At 33.6% G+C, this 19,012-nt stretch overlaps 2 protein-coding genes across 3 annotated transcripts; both read left to right on the top strand.

Moving 5' to 3' along the window:
- Window positions 1-341: 341 nt before the first annotated feature.
- On the top strand, window positions 342-3,070 carry LOC112420034 (zinc finger BED domain-containing protein RICESLEEPER 2-like). Its single transcript, XM_039831843.1, has 3 exons — window positions 342-1,599; window positions 1,786-2,525; window positions 2,625-3,070. The coding sequence occupies exons 1-3, from the start codon at window positions 342-344 to the stop codon at window positions 2,661-2,663; spliced, it is 2,037 nt and encodes a 678-aa protein (XP_039687777.1). The 3' UTR covers window positions 2,664-3,070.
- An 11,466-nt stretch (window positions 3,071-14,536) lies between these two features.
- Window positions 14,537-18,788, top strand: LOC11430709 (small glutamine-rich tetratricopeptide repeat-containing protein alpha). Of its 2 annotated transcripts, XR_003010578.2 has the most exons (6): window positions 14,537-15,104; window positions 15,297-15,346; window positions 15,430-15,517; window positions 16,192-16,308; window positions 17,047-17,179; window positions 18,541-18,788. XR_003010578.2 is itself a non-coding variant. In XM_003598505.4 (5 exons), exons 1-5 carry the CDS (start codon window positions 14,679-14,681, stop codon window positions 17,095-17,097), a joined length of 732 nt encoding a protein of 243 aa, XP_003598553.1. In that variant the 5' UTR covers window positions 14,537-14,678; the 3' UTR covers window positions 17,098-17,373. The 2 variants fall into 2 exon arrangements, 1 of the variants encoding a protein (XP_003598553.1); XM_003598505.4 differs by lacking the exon at window positions 18,541-18,788 and having other exon boundaries at window positions 17,047-17,373.
- Window positions 18,789-19,012: the final 224 nt, after the last annotated feature.

Genomic DNA, 19,012 nt, shown 5'->3' with positions numbered 1-19,012 from the left:
CTGTTATTGGGTTTTTGTTTAATGTTCTCTGACTTGATTTTAGAAACCCATTTTTTTCAGCTAAAGATTTTGGGTTTCAACTCATAATCTCTGTTACTTGGAAGTTTAATGTTCTCTATTATTGGGTTTCTGTTTAATGTTCTCTTCTTCATCGTGTTCTACCTTTCACTGTTTAAGGTTCTAGAATGGACAACTACAGGTTGCAACCTAGAAATGGAGAAAAGGAATATAGGAAAACCAAATTTTTTAGTTTTATGGATCAGAGGCATTTAATAAAATTGATTAATAGTTTTCTACTTAATATAACACATTTTCATTAATGTTTTTACCATTTACAGCAAATGTCTTCTCAAGCAAATGAAGAACCAACTCAAGCAGGAGCAAACACAACTCAAGCAGAAGCAAATGCAACCCAAGAAGAAGAAACTCAAGCTGAACCAATTGTTGGGAGAAAGAGGAAAAAAACAAGTGTAATTTGGAAAGATTTCGATGAAAAGGAAATTACTAAAGGTGTGTTTAGAGCTGTTTGTAAACACTGCAAAGCACAATATACTACTGGGACGGTAGGATCCAGCACGAGTCAAATGAAACGACATCTTGTAAGTTGCACTGCCAAGAAATTGCAAGATGCTACTGAAAAGAGACAAGCTGCTATTCCATTTAAGCGTGTGAGTTCAGGTAACCCCTTTCTTACTTCTGGTGTTGGATACTCTAATGAAAGGATGAGGGAAATAATTGCAACTGCTGTAATGGTTCATGAATATCCTTTTAATGTTGTTGAGGATGATGTTTGGATGTGGGCATTCGAATATGCAAATCCTGAGTTTCGCAAGGTTACTCATAAAACAACAAGAAGTGATTGTTTGAAACTATTCGAGAATGAGAAAAAAATCTTAAAGAAACAGTTGGAAAGTGTGAGCAAGATTAGTTTAACAACAGATATGTGGAAATCTAGCCATCAAGTGGTTGAATATATGGTTATCACAGGACATTTCATTGATGCGGGATGGAATCTTCAGAAAAGAGTTTTGAGTTTTGTGAAAGTGCCTGCACCAAGACGTGGTATTGACGTGGCTGATGCTATTCATAAATGTTTGAAAACTTGGAGGATTGAAAGTAAAATATTTACAGTATCTGTTGATAATGCTGCTTACAATGATTTGTGCTTGAAATATCTTAAGGATAATATATCGATGAGTAGAAAGTTAATCCTTAATGGTGATTTGTTTCATGTTAGGTGCTGTGCGCATATTTTGAATTTGTTAGTGCAGGACGGCCTTAGTAAAATTAAGGATATCATTTTTAATATTCGTGAGAGTGTCAAATATGTTAACCACAATGATGCAAGGCTAAAGAACTTCTGTGATGTGGTTGAGCAAAAAGGTTTGAAAGAAAGGAAACTCGTCATCGATTGTCCTACAAGATGGAATTCAACCTTCAATATGGCGTCAACCGCTTTGAAATTTAAAATTGTATTTTCAGCCTACAAAGAAAGAGAGCCTCACTATGATCATGCCCCTTCATTTGAAGAATGGGACAAAGTTGAGAAAGTGTGTAAATTGCTAGAAGTGTTCAATTCTGCTACTCATGTGATCTCAGGTAGTTTCTCAACTATTTAATTGTTGTACTTTATTACTCTTAGAAATGTTTAATATAACTAGTGTTTAATATAAATATTTTTGTACTTTATTACTCTTAAAAATGTTTAATATAACTAGTGTTTAATATTACTATTTTAAAAATGTTTAATATAACTATCGTTTAATATAACTATTTTGAATGTAGGTAGTGAGTATCCAACTGCAAATTTGTATTTGCCAGAGGTCTGGAGGGTGAAGCAAGTACTTGATATGGCGGATGAAGATGAAGATCTCTTTATGAGAGAAATGGCAAAACCAATGAAAAAGAAGTTTGACAAATACTGGGGGGAGAGTAATTTGTTGATGGCTATAGCTAGTGTTTTGGATCCTAGGTGCAAATTTCACAGTGTTTGTATATGTTTTCCCAAGATATATAAATCCAAGGAAGTTTCTGATGAGAATATAGAGAAGGTTAGGCGTTCCTTGGAATTATTATATGATGAGTATGTGGCCTTATCTTTGGAAGAGTCTTATTTGATGCCTGCTGTTAATTTGGATAATTCATCTTCCTCTCAAACAAATGTTAAAAATGCCACTGGAATTGATGACTTGTTACAAACCATTCGGGAGCAACAAGCCATTTCTCCCACGAAGTCAGAATTGCAAGATTATCTTGATCAAGGTGTTCATGTTGTTCCTAACTCTGAATCCTTTAGTGCTTTGGAATGGTGGAGGAACAACAGCATGAAGTATAAGATCTTGTCTAAGATGGCTGCTGATATACTAGCTATTCCAATCTCAACTGTTGCATCAGAGTCCACATTCAGTGCTGGAGGTAGAGTTATCGATGAATTTCGCTCTAGATTAAATGAAGAATCTGTTGAAGCTCTCATTTGTGGTGGTGATTGGTTCCGTCATAAATATGGTGTGAAGAACAAATCAAAGGTTATTCTTTGTCATGATATTTTACTAATATTTATTCATATATTCATATGGTATTGTTTAGTCCAATAACTAAAGTATTTTTTTCTTTTGGTTCCCAAGGTTGATAAAGATGAGATACAAATCAACTTGAAGATTTGATATCATTTTGGTTTTTTGGGCTGGTTTGTGTACATGAAGCTGATGAGTGATTTGTTGACTTGTGTGATATGTTGAATTATGCTGACTTTTGCTACACCTTGAAGATTTGATATCATTTTGGTTTTTTGGGTGGTCTCTGTACATGGAGCTGACTATGAGTGATATGTTGACATGCTGACTTTTGCTACACTTGAGTTTTGACTAAGACCATGTGACTATGAGTCTATGACTAATGAGTGTCACTCTATCACTCATTTCTTTTTTTGTTTTCTCATATCAAGCACTTTATGAAATCATATGATTTTCTATTTTTTGGTGAATTGTACTCAAATGGTTGATAAACATTGATGAGTACTAACGAAAGATTATTATTATTAGCTCTAAATTCATTGTGATTTGTTGTTTTGTTGTTATAGGCTTTTAAAGAGCTTGTTATGTTGTTAAATTTTGTTTTTAGTAAAATAGGCTTAAAGGCCTGTTTAGCCTATTTAGTACGTAAAATGAACTATTTGATGACCATAATGTTAAATAGGCTTCAAATTAGGCTTTCAGGCCAGGCCAGGCTTTTTAATAGGCCAGGCCAGGCCAAGAAAAACGGCCTATGATAGGCCATAGGCCAGGCTTAGGCTTGTATATTTTTTCGTAGGCCAGGCTCAGGCCTTTCAAAGCCTGGCCTGGCCTGGCCTATTCCCAACCCTAGCGGGAGGTTATGATTAAGTCTGTTCTACAAGCCATTATGTCTTATGTTATGAGCCTTTTTCAATTACCTACTACGCTTATCACCACTATCGAAAGGATGATGAATTCATTTTGGTGGGGGCATGACAGATCTACACATCAGAGTATTAACTGGTTAAGTTGGGAAAAGTTATCCATGCATAAGTCCCATGGTGGAATGGGGTTCAAGGATCTTTCGGCTTTCAATCTTGCAATGTTGGGAAAGCAAGGGTGGAAATTTCTTTCGGATACTAATTCTCTTGTCACGCGTATATTCATGGCTAGATATTTTCCATCTAAATCATTTCTCACTGCCACAATTGGTCACAACCCGAGTTATGTTTGACGTAGTATCTTACAAGCTCGTTTCATTGTTCGCGGCAGAGCGAGATGGAGTATCAGTTCTGGTGTGTCACTCCCTATTCTTGACGCACCCTTGTTGTCAAATGGTGAGTCTATCGATGGAAGCATCACAGAAGGCTTCTATGTTCGTGATTTCAAAGTCCAAAGTTTGATATCTGAGCATGGTAAGCGGCGGAATGTGCCTCTAGTTCGACAAGTTTTTAGTAATGACATAGTTGATGCCATTTTGAACACACCTTTGTATGATCAAGTACATCAGGATCGTCTTATTTGGAAAGCAGAAAGGAATGGTTGTTATACAGTGCGAAGTGCTTATCGTTTATGTGTGGAAAAATTAATGGATGTTTCATATCTTCATCGTCCGGGTAGTTGGAATAACATTTGGCGTTTGAAGGTTCCACCAAAAGTTAAAAATTTGTTAGTGCGTATGTGTCGGGGATGTTTACCGACTAGAGCTCGCTTGCAAGACAAAGGAGTTTCATGCCCGACGAATTGTGGAAGTTGTGGTTCTGATTATGAGGATTTAAATCATTTGTTGTTTGAGTGCCGATTTGCTATTCAAGTTTGAAATTCTACTGGTGTGTGGTCTGATGTTCAACATGCTGCCATATCTACAGATTCTACTGTCAATTCCATCTTCCATATGCTTCAGAACCTGCCTCCGAACATTCAACAATGCATTGCAGCAATTTGTTGGAGCTTGTGGAAGCATTGAAACCTCAAGATTTGGGAGAACGTAACATAGAGTAGTGAACAAGTCGTTGAGAGGGCGCGACATCTAATTGAGGACTGGCAGGAAGCCAATCTGCCAAGCCAAACTGCGCCTCTGCAGGAGGCCACGCAGCAACAGGCTGCTAACACATTGCAACATAGTGTGCGGCCCCAAAATTCCCCAACTGGACCTGCTGTCCCACAATGGTTTCCTCCTAGTAGGGGAGGTTCAAATGCAATATTAACGCGGCTTTCTCTAAACAATTCCAACGGACAGGTATCAGAATGTGTCTTCGGGATGATTCTGGAACTTTTGTTTTAGCTAAAGTGATGCCTTTTGATCAAGTTTATCCGGTAGCTGTTGGCGATGCTTTGGGTCTTTATCATGCCATTCAACGGATGCAAGACATGCAATTCGACAACATAGATTTCGAGCTTGATTCTAAAATAATGAGAGATGCTTTCCACTCCCGTATGATAGATATCACAGAATTTGGCAATATTATTGATGAGTGTCGAGAGCAATTTCTCCCTTCCTTCACAAACTCTAGGGTCGAGTTTATTAGGCGACAAACGAATATGGCAGCTCATGCCTTAGCAAGAGAAGTCATTTCCTTAGCTAGTCCCACTATTTATTATACAATCCCACAATGTATTGAATCTATTATTATTAATGAAATGTTATAAGCATCTTTTCTTCAAAAAAACATTCAGACCTTAATATAGGTTTTCATCAATCAATGTTAATTTAATTAAGGAAACAAAGAAAATTAAAAGATCCCATATTGCGTTAGGACTTAGGGTAGTTTTTTCTTTTAGTTTTGGTAAAATAAATAAATAAATATATTTGAGTTTTTTTAGTGGAATATATATTTGATTTTTCTTCAAAAACAAAATATCGAGTTTGAAATCTCGACTGTCCAATTTTGATCCTATAACCACCAATATGTCGACTGTGTGAATGTGATTCCGATCACGAACAATCTGAAATCTGAATGTCATGAGTTATATGTGGACTTATGTGATGCATTTACATTAGTGGTCATACCACGTTCCATAGCTAATAAATTGTACATATAATAATAATAATACATATATGTGCCTCTCGTGCATTAAGCCCCACATATCAAACTAATTGATTTTATATATCTATTTGGGCTGGCTTTGCTTGATCTTGCTTGGACCTTGAAAGAGGAAATACTTTAATTTGAAGAATAATGGACAAATAAAACCAAAAACATTGACGCATAAGATGACAATTACACTACTGTTTGCTAACTATTTGGCTTATTAGTTCCAATTGGTTTGGATGAGTGGCATTGCATTGATTGATTCTTGTTTCGATTGCATCCTTCCCCAAATGAGGGAGAATAGATCAAGAAGATACAATATAAAGTACCTTTTAAGCCACCATGAATTTTGTCATTTTCGTTCCTTTTAAGTGGGGAAGTTTTTTCTTCTTTTGTCATTCAAACATTATTTTGGTTAGAGTGGTCACATCTCTTTAAGCTCCCAAACTTTTTTTAAGGACTCTTTAAGCTACCAATTGTTTATGTCACTGCACAATTATTATCATAAATCCGTTTTTCCTCTTTTATTCATGGAGATAATAGAAATTGTAAAGAAAAGTTTAAGTAAACGGTAAAATTGGATGAAAAAAATCTTACACAAAAAGTTAGTATATTTCTAAATAAAAGTGTGAAAATTTTGATAATTTACTTAAATAAAGGGAATTAAATTGTAAATAGAAAAGTTATAAAAGGTAAAATTTGAAAGGAAAACGTTAAATTAAAAATTCATATTCCATTTGTAACAATGGTCACTTGTTCAAAAAAAAAAAAAAAAGATACGGTCACTTTAGTTTCCTTTCTCAATTTAAAAAATATACGGTAAACAGATTCTGATACATAATTAAAAATAGTTTCACTTTACTATTTTATGATTTTAAACTATAAATGTTAAGCATATGATGAAACATAAATGTAATACATATGTGCTACTATACTCGGTTTCTATAATCCAAATCATTTTTAAAATTATATAATATGAAATAATGTATTGTCCAGTTTAACAGAGGAACATTAACGTCCCTGTGAGCATAGCTCAGTTAGTATGAACATGCATTATTATATGCAGGGGTCGGGGTTCGAATCCCGGACATCCCACTTATTCATCTTTAAAAATGTAAATTTTAGCCACTAGACTACCTGACAAAAATGTATAAAGACAAAAATGAATTAAATTCTCATTTTATTAATAAATCAAGTCTTTCATACAATTCCTAAAATATTATAGTAACCTTTTTATATGATAGGCCAACGATGGAAGCACATTGTAGAAGAAAATAGAAAAAGAGAATGTGAGATGGAATGATAATTTGTGAAGGATTGGTGGGTGTTTATAGAAGAGAATTTTTGAATGATGGTGTATAAAGTGTGATAGTCCATTAAGTTAAAAAAAACATGGTCAAACTGGTTTGACCAATCAAGGGACCCTAGTGTGTCAGTTTTGCTGAGAAAGCAACCGTCCAAACTCCTAGACTAGTTCAAATTATATAACTCAAAACAATCTTAGAAATGTTCGGATAATATAATCTGAACTAGCTCATGACTGTGTTAAAACTTGTGCCATAAAGACGGTTATCGAATAAGTTTTTTTTTTTTTTTTTTGATCATATAAACTTATAAGCTATAAGCTTTAAACTAACTTACGGGTCTTGCGAAAAATACCCTTGGGATAGCACAAATTTATTTTTTGTTAACAAAAAATAAAAGATTAGTCATTTGTGTTTTCAATACAAACTTATAGTGGTTGATAGTTTGATAGAACTAGGCTCTAAAGCATGAGTACTTGTAAAACAATGAAGTATTTATATCGGGTACGCATTCGTATTGGGTTACGTGTATGATATTCATGGTATTTCATTTTTTGTTCTTTATTGTATTGTGAGTGAAATTTGTTCTTTATGGTATTTCATTTTCTCTTATACATCAATATAACAATATAATATTATTTGTATGTTTGAGTTTTTTTGTTGTTGTTTTAGCCAACTCTATGTTTCAACTTTTTAAACTTCTAATGTGATTTTTTATTGTGAATCGAAGAATTTAACTTTTTCATGTTATATTCTATAACAAAACTTATAATTTTATTGACGTACATGTACCTTACTTTTTTTAAAATTGTCGTATTCTCGTACATGTATCTGTATCGTACCTGCTACCGTACCGGTACCCACGCAACATAGGAACTATAGGCTATTAAATTATATATCAATAATCCTTCCTTCTTCAACGTAGAAAGACAACCTCACTCATTCCATCTTCAAGGTTCAAGTAGTAATAAACACCATAATTGCCTCCTCTTGGTTTTTCTTTCCCTCTTGGCTTGCATTTATGGATACAAGGAGACTTCTGTGTGATACTACCATGATTTAATTGATAAAACAGAGGATAATCGTCTCTTACTCCGTCTCCTCTTGGGTTTTCATCGGTCATATTATAATACAGATATGAAGTTTTATACTTTTCTTCTCTCTAAATGTGCTTTGGTTGGCTGTTCAAGACTTGATCGGGACCCACCAGACATCCACCCCTAGGTGCTTGTAGGGCTGGACAAGAATCCAAAACCCGACCGTAACCCGAAAAACCGACTTGAAAAATGGATAAACGGTTGGGTTTGAACGGGTCGGCGGGTTATCGGGTGAACAATCACGGTTTTGTGTGAGTATAAATGGACGGTCTCGGATATCAAAAACCAATCCATTGAAATCCGAAACCCGACCGCTAGCAATGCCCATTGTATACATATCTGATTTTTTCAGAGACGTGACATGAAAACAGTGTCTTAAGACCCACACTTTGAAAAAAAGTAACAATATCTTCTTGGAAAGCGTATCAATAGTTCATTACAGCAGCAAGTAACCAACTTACTAATTATTCTTATTTTAATTTTTTGTATGATCTTGTAAAATGAAAATACTCACTCATTCTTGCCAATTGTTTATTAGTTCCTCTATTTTAAAATAAATGTCACTTTAGCCAAAAATATTTATTTTAAAATAAATGTCACTTTACATTTTTAATATCATTTTAATTTTTTTCTTTCAATTTTACCTTCCTCAACTTTTTTCTCACACAATTTTCAATGCAACTTTAAGCTTATTATTTTTTATAAAATAAGGGCAGTTAGTAAAAGTGTTACGTCTAATGATTATTTCATTGCATTCTTTAATATATGTGTAATTGGCTAAAACGACACTTATTTTAAAACGGAAGGAGTATTTTCTCTCACCGTCTCTAAAATTAATTTCTTTATGTAATTGTAAACTAAACCCTTTAAGATTGAGACCTTGCTTCTCCCTTCTTCTCTCTCAAGACAAACCACCCACGTCCCCACCTGCCTTACTTTTCTTATATCTTTTATTATGATTCATGAGACTATGAGATTCACTTCCTCATACTATTGTAGTACCAATCACACTGTTTGAATTTATTTTCGATTTTGCATCTCTTTGTTATCTCTTCATATGTTGTGCAACAACAATCTTCTCTCTTCATCTCTTTTTTACTCTCTGTCAATTTTTATTATCTTTTCTTCTGTGATGGATTTTTGGTTACAAATAATAATGAAGATAATGACTCAATGAAGTATCCGAAGTAACCCACCCAACATAACCGTCACCCGTCGAAACCGAAATCCGAAAAAAACCGAAGCTGCTAACGGACGAAAATGGGTCTGGAAAGCTCAACCGTGGGTTTGAACGGATTGGCATTTTCGGTCCGTCGCCGACCGAAACCGACCGTTTGTCCACCCCTAGGTGCTTGTCCTTGAAAAAAGTATTGAAATTAAGGTGAAGACTTACTTTAAGCAAATTTTAATCAAATATTGTACATCTTCATTTTTGTTATTATAAAATTCAATTTCTTTTTAGTTCGTAAGTATATGTTGGACTGACGAAAATGTTAAAATTATTAGATTAAAATTTTGATTAAGGTTTTAACCTCATCTCTTTTATTTATGTGTATCAATTTTTAATAGTTATTGTTGTTTCGACAATTTAAAAAAAAAAATTCAATTATTTTACTAAAATTAGTATGACTGCTATAACCAAAGATCGTTAACTTTATAAAAAGAGTTGAAAAAACCATGTATAACAATGTTGTGTTATCTATAGCTTCATGGATGTTTTGTTTAGGGTTAAATTAGAAAATAGTGCTCCTAAATATATCAACATTTGATTTTAATCACTTTAAAATTTTCTTTAGGTTTTTGATCCTTCTAAAATTTTTTATCTATGAAATTAGTATCTTCTCTACATTGATTATTACACTAGAGCTGGACTAATTTCATAGATGAAAATTTTTAAAGGATTAAAACCCTAAAGAATATTTTAGGGGAATTAAAATCAAATGTTGGTATATTTAGGAGGACTTTTTACTTATTTAAAACCCTTTTGTTTAAGAACATTAGTTTAGCCATAAAAAAGGATTAACAGCGTAACTTGTTATCCGTAAATTGCATTTTTTTTTTTTAAGATCTGAATTGTACTTACTTAATCAGAAACAATCTGTCTTGAATATTCAATCCTACTTATGTCTCACCTACCTTTATACGTACTTTTTTAAATGTTGATATCAGATAAAGCAAACCTCTGGTTTATATCTTTCCCTTTCTCAAGATGTTCATGTAATTTCATCCACTTCACGAATATATATAGAAATATTTTAGACTCCTAGCTTCTATAATATACTTTGTTGTAAGATATATGAATTCTTTTAAGTTTATATTGAATCTGGCTATGCTGTTAGTGATTTTCTTGTCAATGAAAGTCGCAGCAACAGCAAGGGTACCATCGTGGAAAATTGAGCCTCATCAAGAAGAAGCATGTAAGTAACTTGATTATATTTGGATACACATAATTTTCAAACAAACATCCAAATCCTATCTCTTATTTGGCACATGACCAATACATTAGATTTAGATCTATTTGCATCTGTCTTTTTTTCTTGTTCTTTCAATGTGTTGATTAGGTGTTTGTATGTCTAAAGATAACTTTCCTTAAAAGAAAATGATTCTTGCACATAGTTATATATAGTTTGATTCGAGAACGGATTACTTGAATTTCAATTTAGTCTTTTTAATTTTTTTTTACCAAATTCATTATTTATTTTAGGTTTAATAGCAGTTTTCTCCTCCTAACTTTTACGAAGTTGCGATTTTGGCCCCCTAAAAAAAATTACAAAACCGCCCTCTAAGTTTTGCAACTGTAGCAGTTTTGGCCCCCCAAGACCAATTTTTTGTAAAAAGAAAAATAACACACGACACCTCACTTAGGTGTCATGTCAGCGTAGACCGAATCAAAATTGGTCTTAGGGGTCAAAACTGCCACAAATGCAAAACTTAGAGGAAAGTTTTATAGTTTTTTTTCTTCTTAGAGGACCAAAATCACAAACCTTGAGAAAGTTAGGAGTTAAAACTACATTAAGCCTTTATTTTATTTTTTCATAGGAATATGCATGATTTTCTAATTCATTCCTCCATCATTATCGTTGATGCCATGTTCGATTGGAAATCTCAAAGATGGACGGCTACTATATATTGTTAATGATCGTCCACGCAGCCACAACTATATTGTTGTTCCTCCTCCTCCTCCCCCGTATTAATATCTTGATGATCGAGAGCACCAGAATTATAACAATGGCAAAAAGCATATGGGAACGAATAAAAAAGAGAGCTTAAGAAATATTCAAGCAAAACTTGTGAAATTAGATATTCACATGGTTTAATACGCTTGAAATGTGGTCAATCTAAATCTGTGTAAGTTTTCTTTGAATTTAAGTTTTTTTTTTTTTTTTTTTACTTTAGATTGACCACCATCCTTTCACTATAAATTTGTATTAATCTTTACCGTCTTAGATATTTACTTTCTTTTTCTAACACACTCTCCTCCCTACGTAGGAGAGAGATCAAGAGTTCACTTAAAAGTTTGGTATGAGGAGTATGTATAAGAACAATATAGTAGTTTATAGTTATGCTTCCTTCAACCCTACTTATTAGATCCGTTGAAAAAATGAGAGAGAGAGCACTTAGAGAAGTAATTTTTGTGAAATCATAACTTACAACACAGTACGTAGTAGGCAGAATCGAGCATCATCCATATTAAAAATACGTTTCATGTTGAAATTGATGTAAAACAACACTTTAGAAATATGAATTTCATTGCCAACATACACGAAAAATCCATTTAACTCATGATTTGCATAACTTAAACGACCAATTTTTGTTTAATTTGTATTTTATTCATGAATAATAGTTTCATCATTTGTGGAATTAGTGGTTGGGGTTTTTACGGTAGGACAGAGAGCCTTAAAAATTGCGTCAAGCAAAGTGTCAAAACATGAAAAAGCGTGTTCTAACCATCAATATGTTTTTATACTATTTGTTTTTGACACTTTCGGCTTCCTAGCACCAGAATTCTTAACCTTCTACATAAAGTTCAAAGAATCATGCATAGCAATTTCATGTCTCCTAGGTCTATGAATATTGTGTTTACGAGAATTGGTTTTGTCATCCAAAAAAGTCTAATGATATAGCTTGTTATCCGCTTGTCTTCTATTCATGTGTAAGTAATCAATGATATATATAAAAACTTTCAAATCGATTTAAAAAAATAGTAGTTTTTTCTTTTTCAAAATTTTATTCAAAATGGAGATTAAGTGAATTCTGTACGTGGTGGCCCTAACGACTTCCAGAACGAGGTGGCCGATGGTGGGTTATGAGAGAGAGGGTGGGAAAAAAAGTTTCAACTCTATTGTGTTGTCCTACTCTAACGCAGAACAATTAATCTCTCCCACAACTCATTTATTCTTTGATAAGTTTAGCTTAATTTTTAATCAATTCTCTAACTTCTTCAATTGATTAAAATCGGGTTGTTATCATACCTATAATAGAAAAGATGGTAGAAAATAGTCTTAAGTAATTTGAACATGTAGTGAGAAGACTTGTAGTAAGAATAGTAGATTAGATGAAGGTAGGTCATATTAAAAGAGGTGGAGGAAGGCCCACTTAGTGTGTTGGATTCAAATATGATTTATAATAGAACACTATGGTGTAACTTGATCCATGTAGCCGACTACACTTAGTTCGATAAAGCTTGGTTGTTGTTGTTATTGTTTTTGTTGTTGTTGTATTTGAGCAATTAATTGTATGACATTATCAAGCCTACTAACATTTTGAATTTAAATGTATGCATCTTAGGTTTATAGACGAAATAACAATAGTCATAGTAAAATCACACACACAAGAGAGAAGTGATTACAGCTACTTCTCAATCTTGTGTGGGAGGGTGTGGTAATCTAGAGAATGTGGTTCATCTCTTTCTTCACTGTGACTTTTCCCGTCAAATCTGGACTGTTGTTTCCGATTGATTAGGTTTCTTCATACTTACGTCGTTTTGCATTTCAGATCACTTAGCTCAAATCGGTTCCTTCAGAGGCTTCTCTAAACGCAAACACGACATTCTTCGTTTAATTTAGTTTTCTACAGTTTGGGTGTTATGGAAAGAAAGAAATGCATGAACCTTCAAGCATAAAAATGAAGGGAAATCGATTACATAAACAGACAGCGGAATAAAAAATTTCGATTTCCTTTCCTTGGATCATTACGAATTTGACATGATCAGTGATTAATATGTTACCTCTCAAGTGCAGAAAAGAGAATCTCGATCACAACAAAGCAAAAAGCAGAGCCTCTACTAGTCCACACAAATGGTGCTCCTCTGGTTTCTGGTGCTAGCCAATCGATCAGAGGTTTGGAAGATCCCACACCATTTGAAGACATCTCCACAATATCCTAAAAAACCATGAATCCAAATACCGCTATCGTCCCTTAAAAGACCTCCAAAATCTGAATTGCCATGATTGCCAAAAGAATAGCCATCCACAATTACTTTAATTAACCTTCCGGAGAGGAAGATACCAACAAACTTAACGCAGCACACGATGCTTATAAGTAGGAAGAATAAACCATGGAGGAATAAACATAAGTGTAACCCTTATCTATGCTATATATAAAGAAATGATCATGCTAACTTATGTTTTAAGAGCACAAATTAAAAAGCTTAAAATAGAATTAGAAAATAAATTTTATATTGAAAAAAATAACTTTTAAAATTCTTAAGATATTAAATACATAATTTAAAAAAAGAAAAACTTTTACGTTTAGTTTCTTAACTTATTCTTATATCTCAAGAGTAGAATTTAGATTCTTCCATAAAGAAAATAAGTAAATTTGGGCTAGTTTTTTCCATTGCCAGTTTTACCCTTTATTTTAAGTATTTTATTTACTATTTTAACATTTTTATAAATTACTTAATTTTTTTTTTGAAGAGGCTAAACTAGTCCACTTAAATTGACATCGGAAAGAATCGAACCTATAACCTCGAGGATGAACATACTCCCAAATTCCAAACCAATACCATCAAACCAACCCAAATAAATTTTAAATTACTTAAATTATTAATTAAAAAATGGTTAAATACTATTTTACTATCTCATTATAATATAAACAATTATATATAACAATAAACAACGGGAATGATATATTTTGGGCTATGTTTTATTATTTCAATTATATCCTTACATAATTTTTTTAAGGTTAAATATATTTTTGATCCCTATAAATATACCAACTTTTCATTTTAGTCCCTCTAAAATTTTTCTTCAACTTTTAGTCCTAATAAGATTTTCAATCATTACTTAAAAATTCTTAAAAATAGGGACCAAAAGTAAAGATTGAAAATTTTATACAGATTAAAAGTTGAAGGAAAATTTTAGAGAGACTAAAACGAAAAGTTGATATATTTAATCGAACTAAAAATATATTTAATCCGTTTTTTTATATAGTAATGATATATATAAGGCAAATCTAATGGATCAAGAGAAGGAGATCTAATGGATCAAGAGAAGGAGAGAAGAGAGAAATGTTTATTATTCTAAAATACCCTTGATTTTTTATTTTTTTTTTAATATAAAATGCACCTGATTTTTTAAGTCCCCAATCACATCACATTAGAAAAATGAAAAAAAAAAAAAGAAAGAAGAAATTCATCAATGCTCTGTTTACACTGTCTCTCCCACCATAACCGCATCCACGCCAATTCTATCTTTAATTATCCACTCCCTTCTCCACCTCCAGATATGTATATATGTTAATTAAAAATCAATGGACCACAGCCTCTCTGTAAGTTGTCATGCGGCGACGACCCCATCACCCAAACGAAGCTGGATTCCTTCATGCACCACCAAAGCCCAGCAGCAGCCGCTCAAAGAAATACGGGTATGCACCAACCGTGCCTGCCGCAAACAAGGAGCCTTTCAAACTCTAGAAACCCTCTCTGGTATCGCTCCGCCAAACGTCTCTGTAAAGTCATCCGGTTGCTTGGGTAAGTGCGGTGCTGGTCCCAACCTGGTGGTCCTTCCTGATTACCTCATTATCCGCTATTGCGGGACGGCTGCTCGTTGTTTGGAGACCATGGTAAGTCTGTTTGGTGGAGGAGATAATAGTTTGGATGCTCTTGCTTTGAGGAAGATGGCTGATGTTGAGTTAGAGAAGAAAAATTTCGCTGAGGCTGAGCTTTTGCTCTCTCAGGTACACATATATACTTACACTGAATTATGTGATTTTCTTAAATTATTGGCGGTATTGGCGTGTCAATGTCTGTGTCTTGTTAGGTGTTTGTGTCTGTATCCGTGCTTCATAACGAGTAACAAAGACCAGACCACTGATTCTGTGTGTGCGCCAGCCATGCTTTCAATTAACATATTGTTTGATGTATTGCAGGCTATAGATTTAAAACCATTTGGAGGTATACATGTCACATTTAAATGCAGGTACGGGTTGTCCAAATCAAAATTATTATATGTATATTGGTGTGCTTGATCGTTTTTGTAATTGTTGTTATTTTGATATTCAGGTCATCTGTAAGGCTGGAATTGGGAAACTACTTGGGTGCCCTCCAAGATGCTAATGAGGCTTTGATATTAGCTCCCGAGTATTCAGAGGTGACCCAAATTCTCATATTCTTTTATACACAACTAGCATCAATCAATATCCTATTATACTTGCTAAAAACTACTAGTAACTCATTCATTCTCATTTTAAAAACCTTGCCAATCTTAGCCTGGAGTCTAGAAATTTTGGAATTTGAACTCCGGCCATTGCATATATAATGCAATGTCCTTAACAATTTAGCTAAGCTTAAGCGGAAAAAAATAGTGGCTACGAAGTTTAGGTAGTGAATTATTAGAAGGACTCGTGATTCAACACAGTGAATCATGGCTTATGATAAGATTCATGTCCAAAATAGACGCGCACTAGGAATTAATATGGATTGGATTCAATTTTGTAATGAATCAACATACAATCCACATGTATCCGAAGATACTAATAACCATGTTCTGATTGCTAAGTCAATCTCCCATACTTGTTTTCCACATTTAGGTAGTTAATGAATGTCATACTTTATAATTGTTGTCAAAATCCATGGCTACAATGGCACAACAAGAGATTTTGGTCTTAATCTTGCTCGATTTAATTTGCCTACCTACCATCAATGTGGGTATGCTCATTTTTCACATGTAATTGTTATGCCTACATTTAAACAAATATCAATTAAACTACAAATTAATAATGGTTTACGGCTTTTCATCACTCTAATATTTCTTTCACTTTGCAGGCTTATATCTGCCAAGGTGATGCCTATTTGGCATTGAACAAATTTGATTTGGCAGAGCAGTCATATTTAGCATGTTTAGATATAGATCCTTCGATCCGTCAGTCTAAATCATTCAAGGTAGCATTGAATCTTTGACTTGAGCTATTCTGACCATATGTATTTCTTTAACATAACCTGCATTTTTTTTGAACGAAGATGCGGAAAAACTGATTGTATTTCGCATGGATTTTTGAGATCTATGTCAAGCATTGGTCTCAAAATAGAAGAAATTGTATAATGATATCAAACAATATTCAATATAGCTGTGTAGTGGAACAGTTTAGTGCAGCGGCTGTTGCGACTGCTACAGTTTATAATGCAATAGTAAAATTCCAAAATAGCTCTTAAGATTTAAATGTTTAGGTTATTTGATCGAGTTATTTTAGGAATTTTACAATTATCCTCTTTCGCGCTTTGCCTCGCTCATGCTGTCATATTTCAACCTCTGATTGATCAGTTACAACTAGTTGTTTGAGTTTTATGTTTTGTTTCACTTGTAGAGTCTTTTTATGTAAATAGTTTGTGTTTTGTTTCAAATGTTATATACTGGTTTTGGAGTTGGCCACCACACTCCATTATCTGAGATTAATAATGCCGATATCAAAGAATATTCACTTATGAATTGTTATCCTCTCCAAGTAATCTGTTTAGAATAATCTCTTACATACGGAAAAACTAAACAAAAAACTCTTCTTTTTTGATGAATTAATCGGACAGTCCTCGTAAGTCGTATCATTTACTGTTTTGCATGTGTACAAATTTGAAGGGAAAATTCTACTGGAGTAATAATTTTTCTCCTCATCCATGTTTAAACAGGCTCGGATAACAAAGCTTCAGGAAAAACTTGCTTCTGTTAATACATCATAGGATTTGGTTTGTAAAGGAAAATGTCCAGTGAATTCAATTTACAGTGATGGCCACATGAATGGATATTATTTTATCTTAACAGGTGTGTATATGCCTTTTGGTTTTTTGTATTTTATTATAAGGTAACTTTTTTTTATCTCTAACTAGCAGAAACACAGGATACTAAGCGCCTGTCTCATCGCTTTTTTATTATGCTTCAATGTAGGAGTATATATTTTATTGTGCTTTATTACATAATGATCGTTTTAATTTAATTAGTTTGTTTCAATTTCATAATATCTAGTTTGTTTCTAGCAAATTCCTCTCTAAGGTTCCTATGAACAAAGTTTAACCAAGTGAACTCTTGAACAGTCAAACCTATATTTGCAAGTTTCTCGGCACAATTATTTCCTTCTCTATAAATGTGTGTCACAAAGAAATCCATAGAGCTGATCAATTGCAGACATTTTTTTTCCATCTCTGCCTTAGCTGCCAAGGCAACACAGAAGGATTTGATTTAAAAGCTGCAACTACCAGTTTTGAGTCAGTTTCCAACCATAATTTTCCCCAATAATTTTGGTAAGCAATTTCCACAGCAAGGATAGCTCCTATTAACTCAGCTTTGAGAGTGTCAATGTTAACAGCAAAGCTTCCTAAATGATTAGCATTCATGTTCCTGAATATACCCCACAAGCTGCCAAACCATTCAAGCCTACAGCAGTTCCATCTGAATTGCACTTTACCTATTCAAAGATATGTGACTGCCACATAACTTCAATGTCAGGAGGTTTAGGATGGTGAATTGTTACATTAAAGGTCTTAAGAATCACAAAGTCAGCTATAGTAGAAGATGAGACTTCGAGTTAAATTTTCAGATAAGTTAACTTGAGCCATGATTGAAGATATATATCTCCAATGTATTTTTGAAATGTTGAATCTGATTTGGTTTCTTGCAAACCAAATGGAATTTACAGTGGTAATCACAGCTGACAGAACAACAGTTTTACATTGGGGAGATTAACTCTTATTCAAGCCAGCCAATACATTGTTTTCTGTTTGCTTAAAGCACAAATTATAGACAGAAGGCATATTTAGACCTCTAGTGGACAAATACTGATCAGTTGGCAACTTGTTATGGAAAAAGCTCCATAATAAAAAAGATTTAGATGGGGTGATAGATGAGTTCCATATAAAGCTTTCCCCATGCAGTATGATTTTGGAGTTCTATGAAGCATGGATACGGACACCGGACATGACACGAACACTGACACTCCGACACCGGTAATAATTTAAGAAAATCATATAATTCAGTGTAGCTATATGTGCCGGTGTCGGATACAAGATGTGTCCGACACTGGGACACGGCTTATTCGAGGAGTGTCCGTGCTTCATAGTTGGAGTTTGAATTTCGTAGGCGTTCAAGGAAAGTTTTCCACATTATCTCATCAACTGTCACCTCTGCAGGGATATGAACTCTATTTACAAAGTTGAGGAGATTAGGGAAATCACACTGCAAAGCTTGAGGGATATGCCACTAATTATTATGAATGAAGTCTTTGACAGGAGCTTTTAGTTGGGATTTCATCCAATCTGGTAGATTGAGAAAATCATGAACTTATTGGAGTTTCTTTTTTGTTGGACAAATTTGTGCATAAAAGTTGTTGGTTTTTATTTTTTTTTAGGGGAATAAAAGTTGTTGGTTATTTTTGGCGTTTCCTTTTATACACGAACTTATCTAAAATTCATTATCTATGTTATTAAATTTTGTTGATTTTGCTATTTTATGTAAATTGAAATTAAAATTTTGAATTTTGGCTGTCTTAATAGTTTTAGATACGGATATACTGTAAGAATTTTTCTAACCTATAATAATACTATGCAATATCCTTATCAACTGAGTTAAGCTTACGAGAATGGAAATCCAAATTATTAATGG

Source organism: Medicago truncatula, chromosome 3 (genome assembly GCF_003473485.1).
Source record: "Medicago truncatula cultivar Jemalong A17 chromosome 3, MtrunA17r5.0-ANR, whole genome shotgun sequence".
Taxonomy (NCBI): Eukaryota; Viridiplantae; Streptophyta; class Magnoliopsida; order Fabales; family Fabaceae; genus Medicago; species Medicago truncatula.
The sequence above is the reverse complement of the archived record's forward strand: the minus strand, read 5'-3'. Positions and strand labels throughout refer to the sequence as shown.

Bases quoted from the DNA above. Each gene is read 5' to 3' on its own strand.
- LOC112420034 (XM_039831843.1), top strand. From the start codon at position 342: ATGTCTTCTCAAGCAAATGAAGAACCAACTCAAGCAGGAGCAAACACA. The intron at 1,600-1,785 runs GTAGTTTCTCAA...TTTTGAATGTAG, and splicing joins TGCTACTCATGTGATCTCAG to GTAGTGAGTATCCAACTGCA. The intron at 2,526-2,624 runs GTTATTCTTTGT...TTGGTTCCCAAG, and splicing joins GTGTGAAGAACAAATCAAAG to GTTGATAAAGATGAGATACA.
- LOC11430709 (XM_003598505.4), top strand. From the start codon at position 14,679: ATGGACCACAGCCTCTCTGTAAGTTGTCATGCGGCGACGACCCCATCA. The intron at 15,105-15,296 runs GTACACATATAT...GATGTATTGCAG, and splicing joins CTGAGCTTTTGCTCTCTCAG to GCTATAGATTTAAAACCATT. The intron at 15,518-16,191 runs GTGACCCAAATT...TTCACTTTGCAG, and splicing joins TAGCTCCCGAGTATTCAGAG to GCTTATATCTGCCAAGGTGA.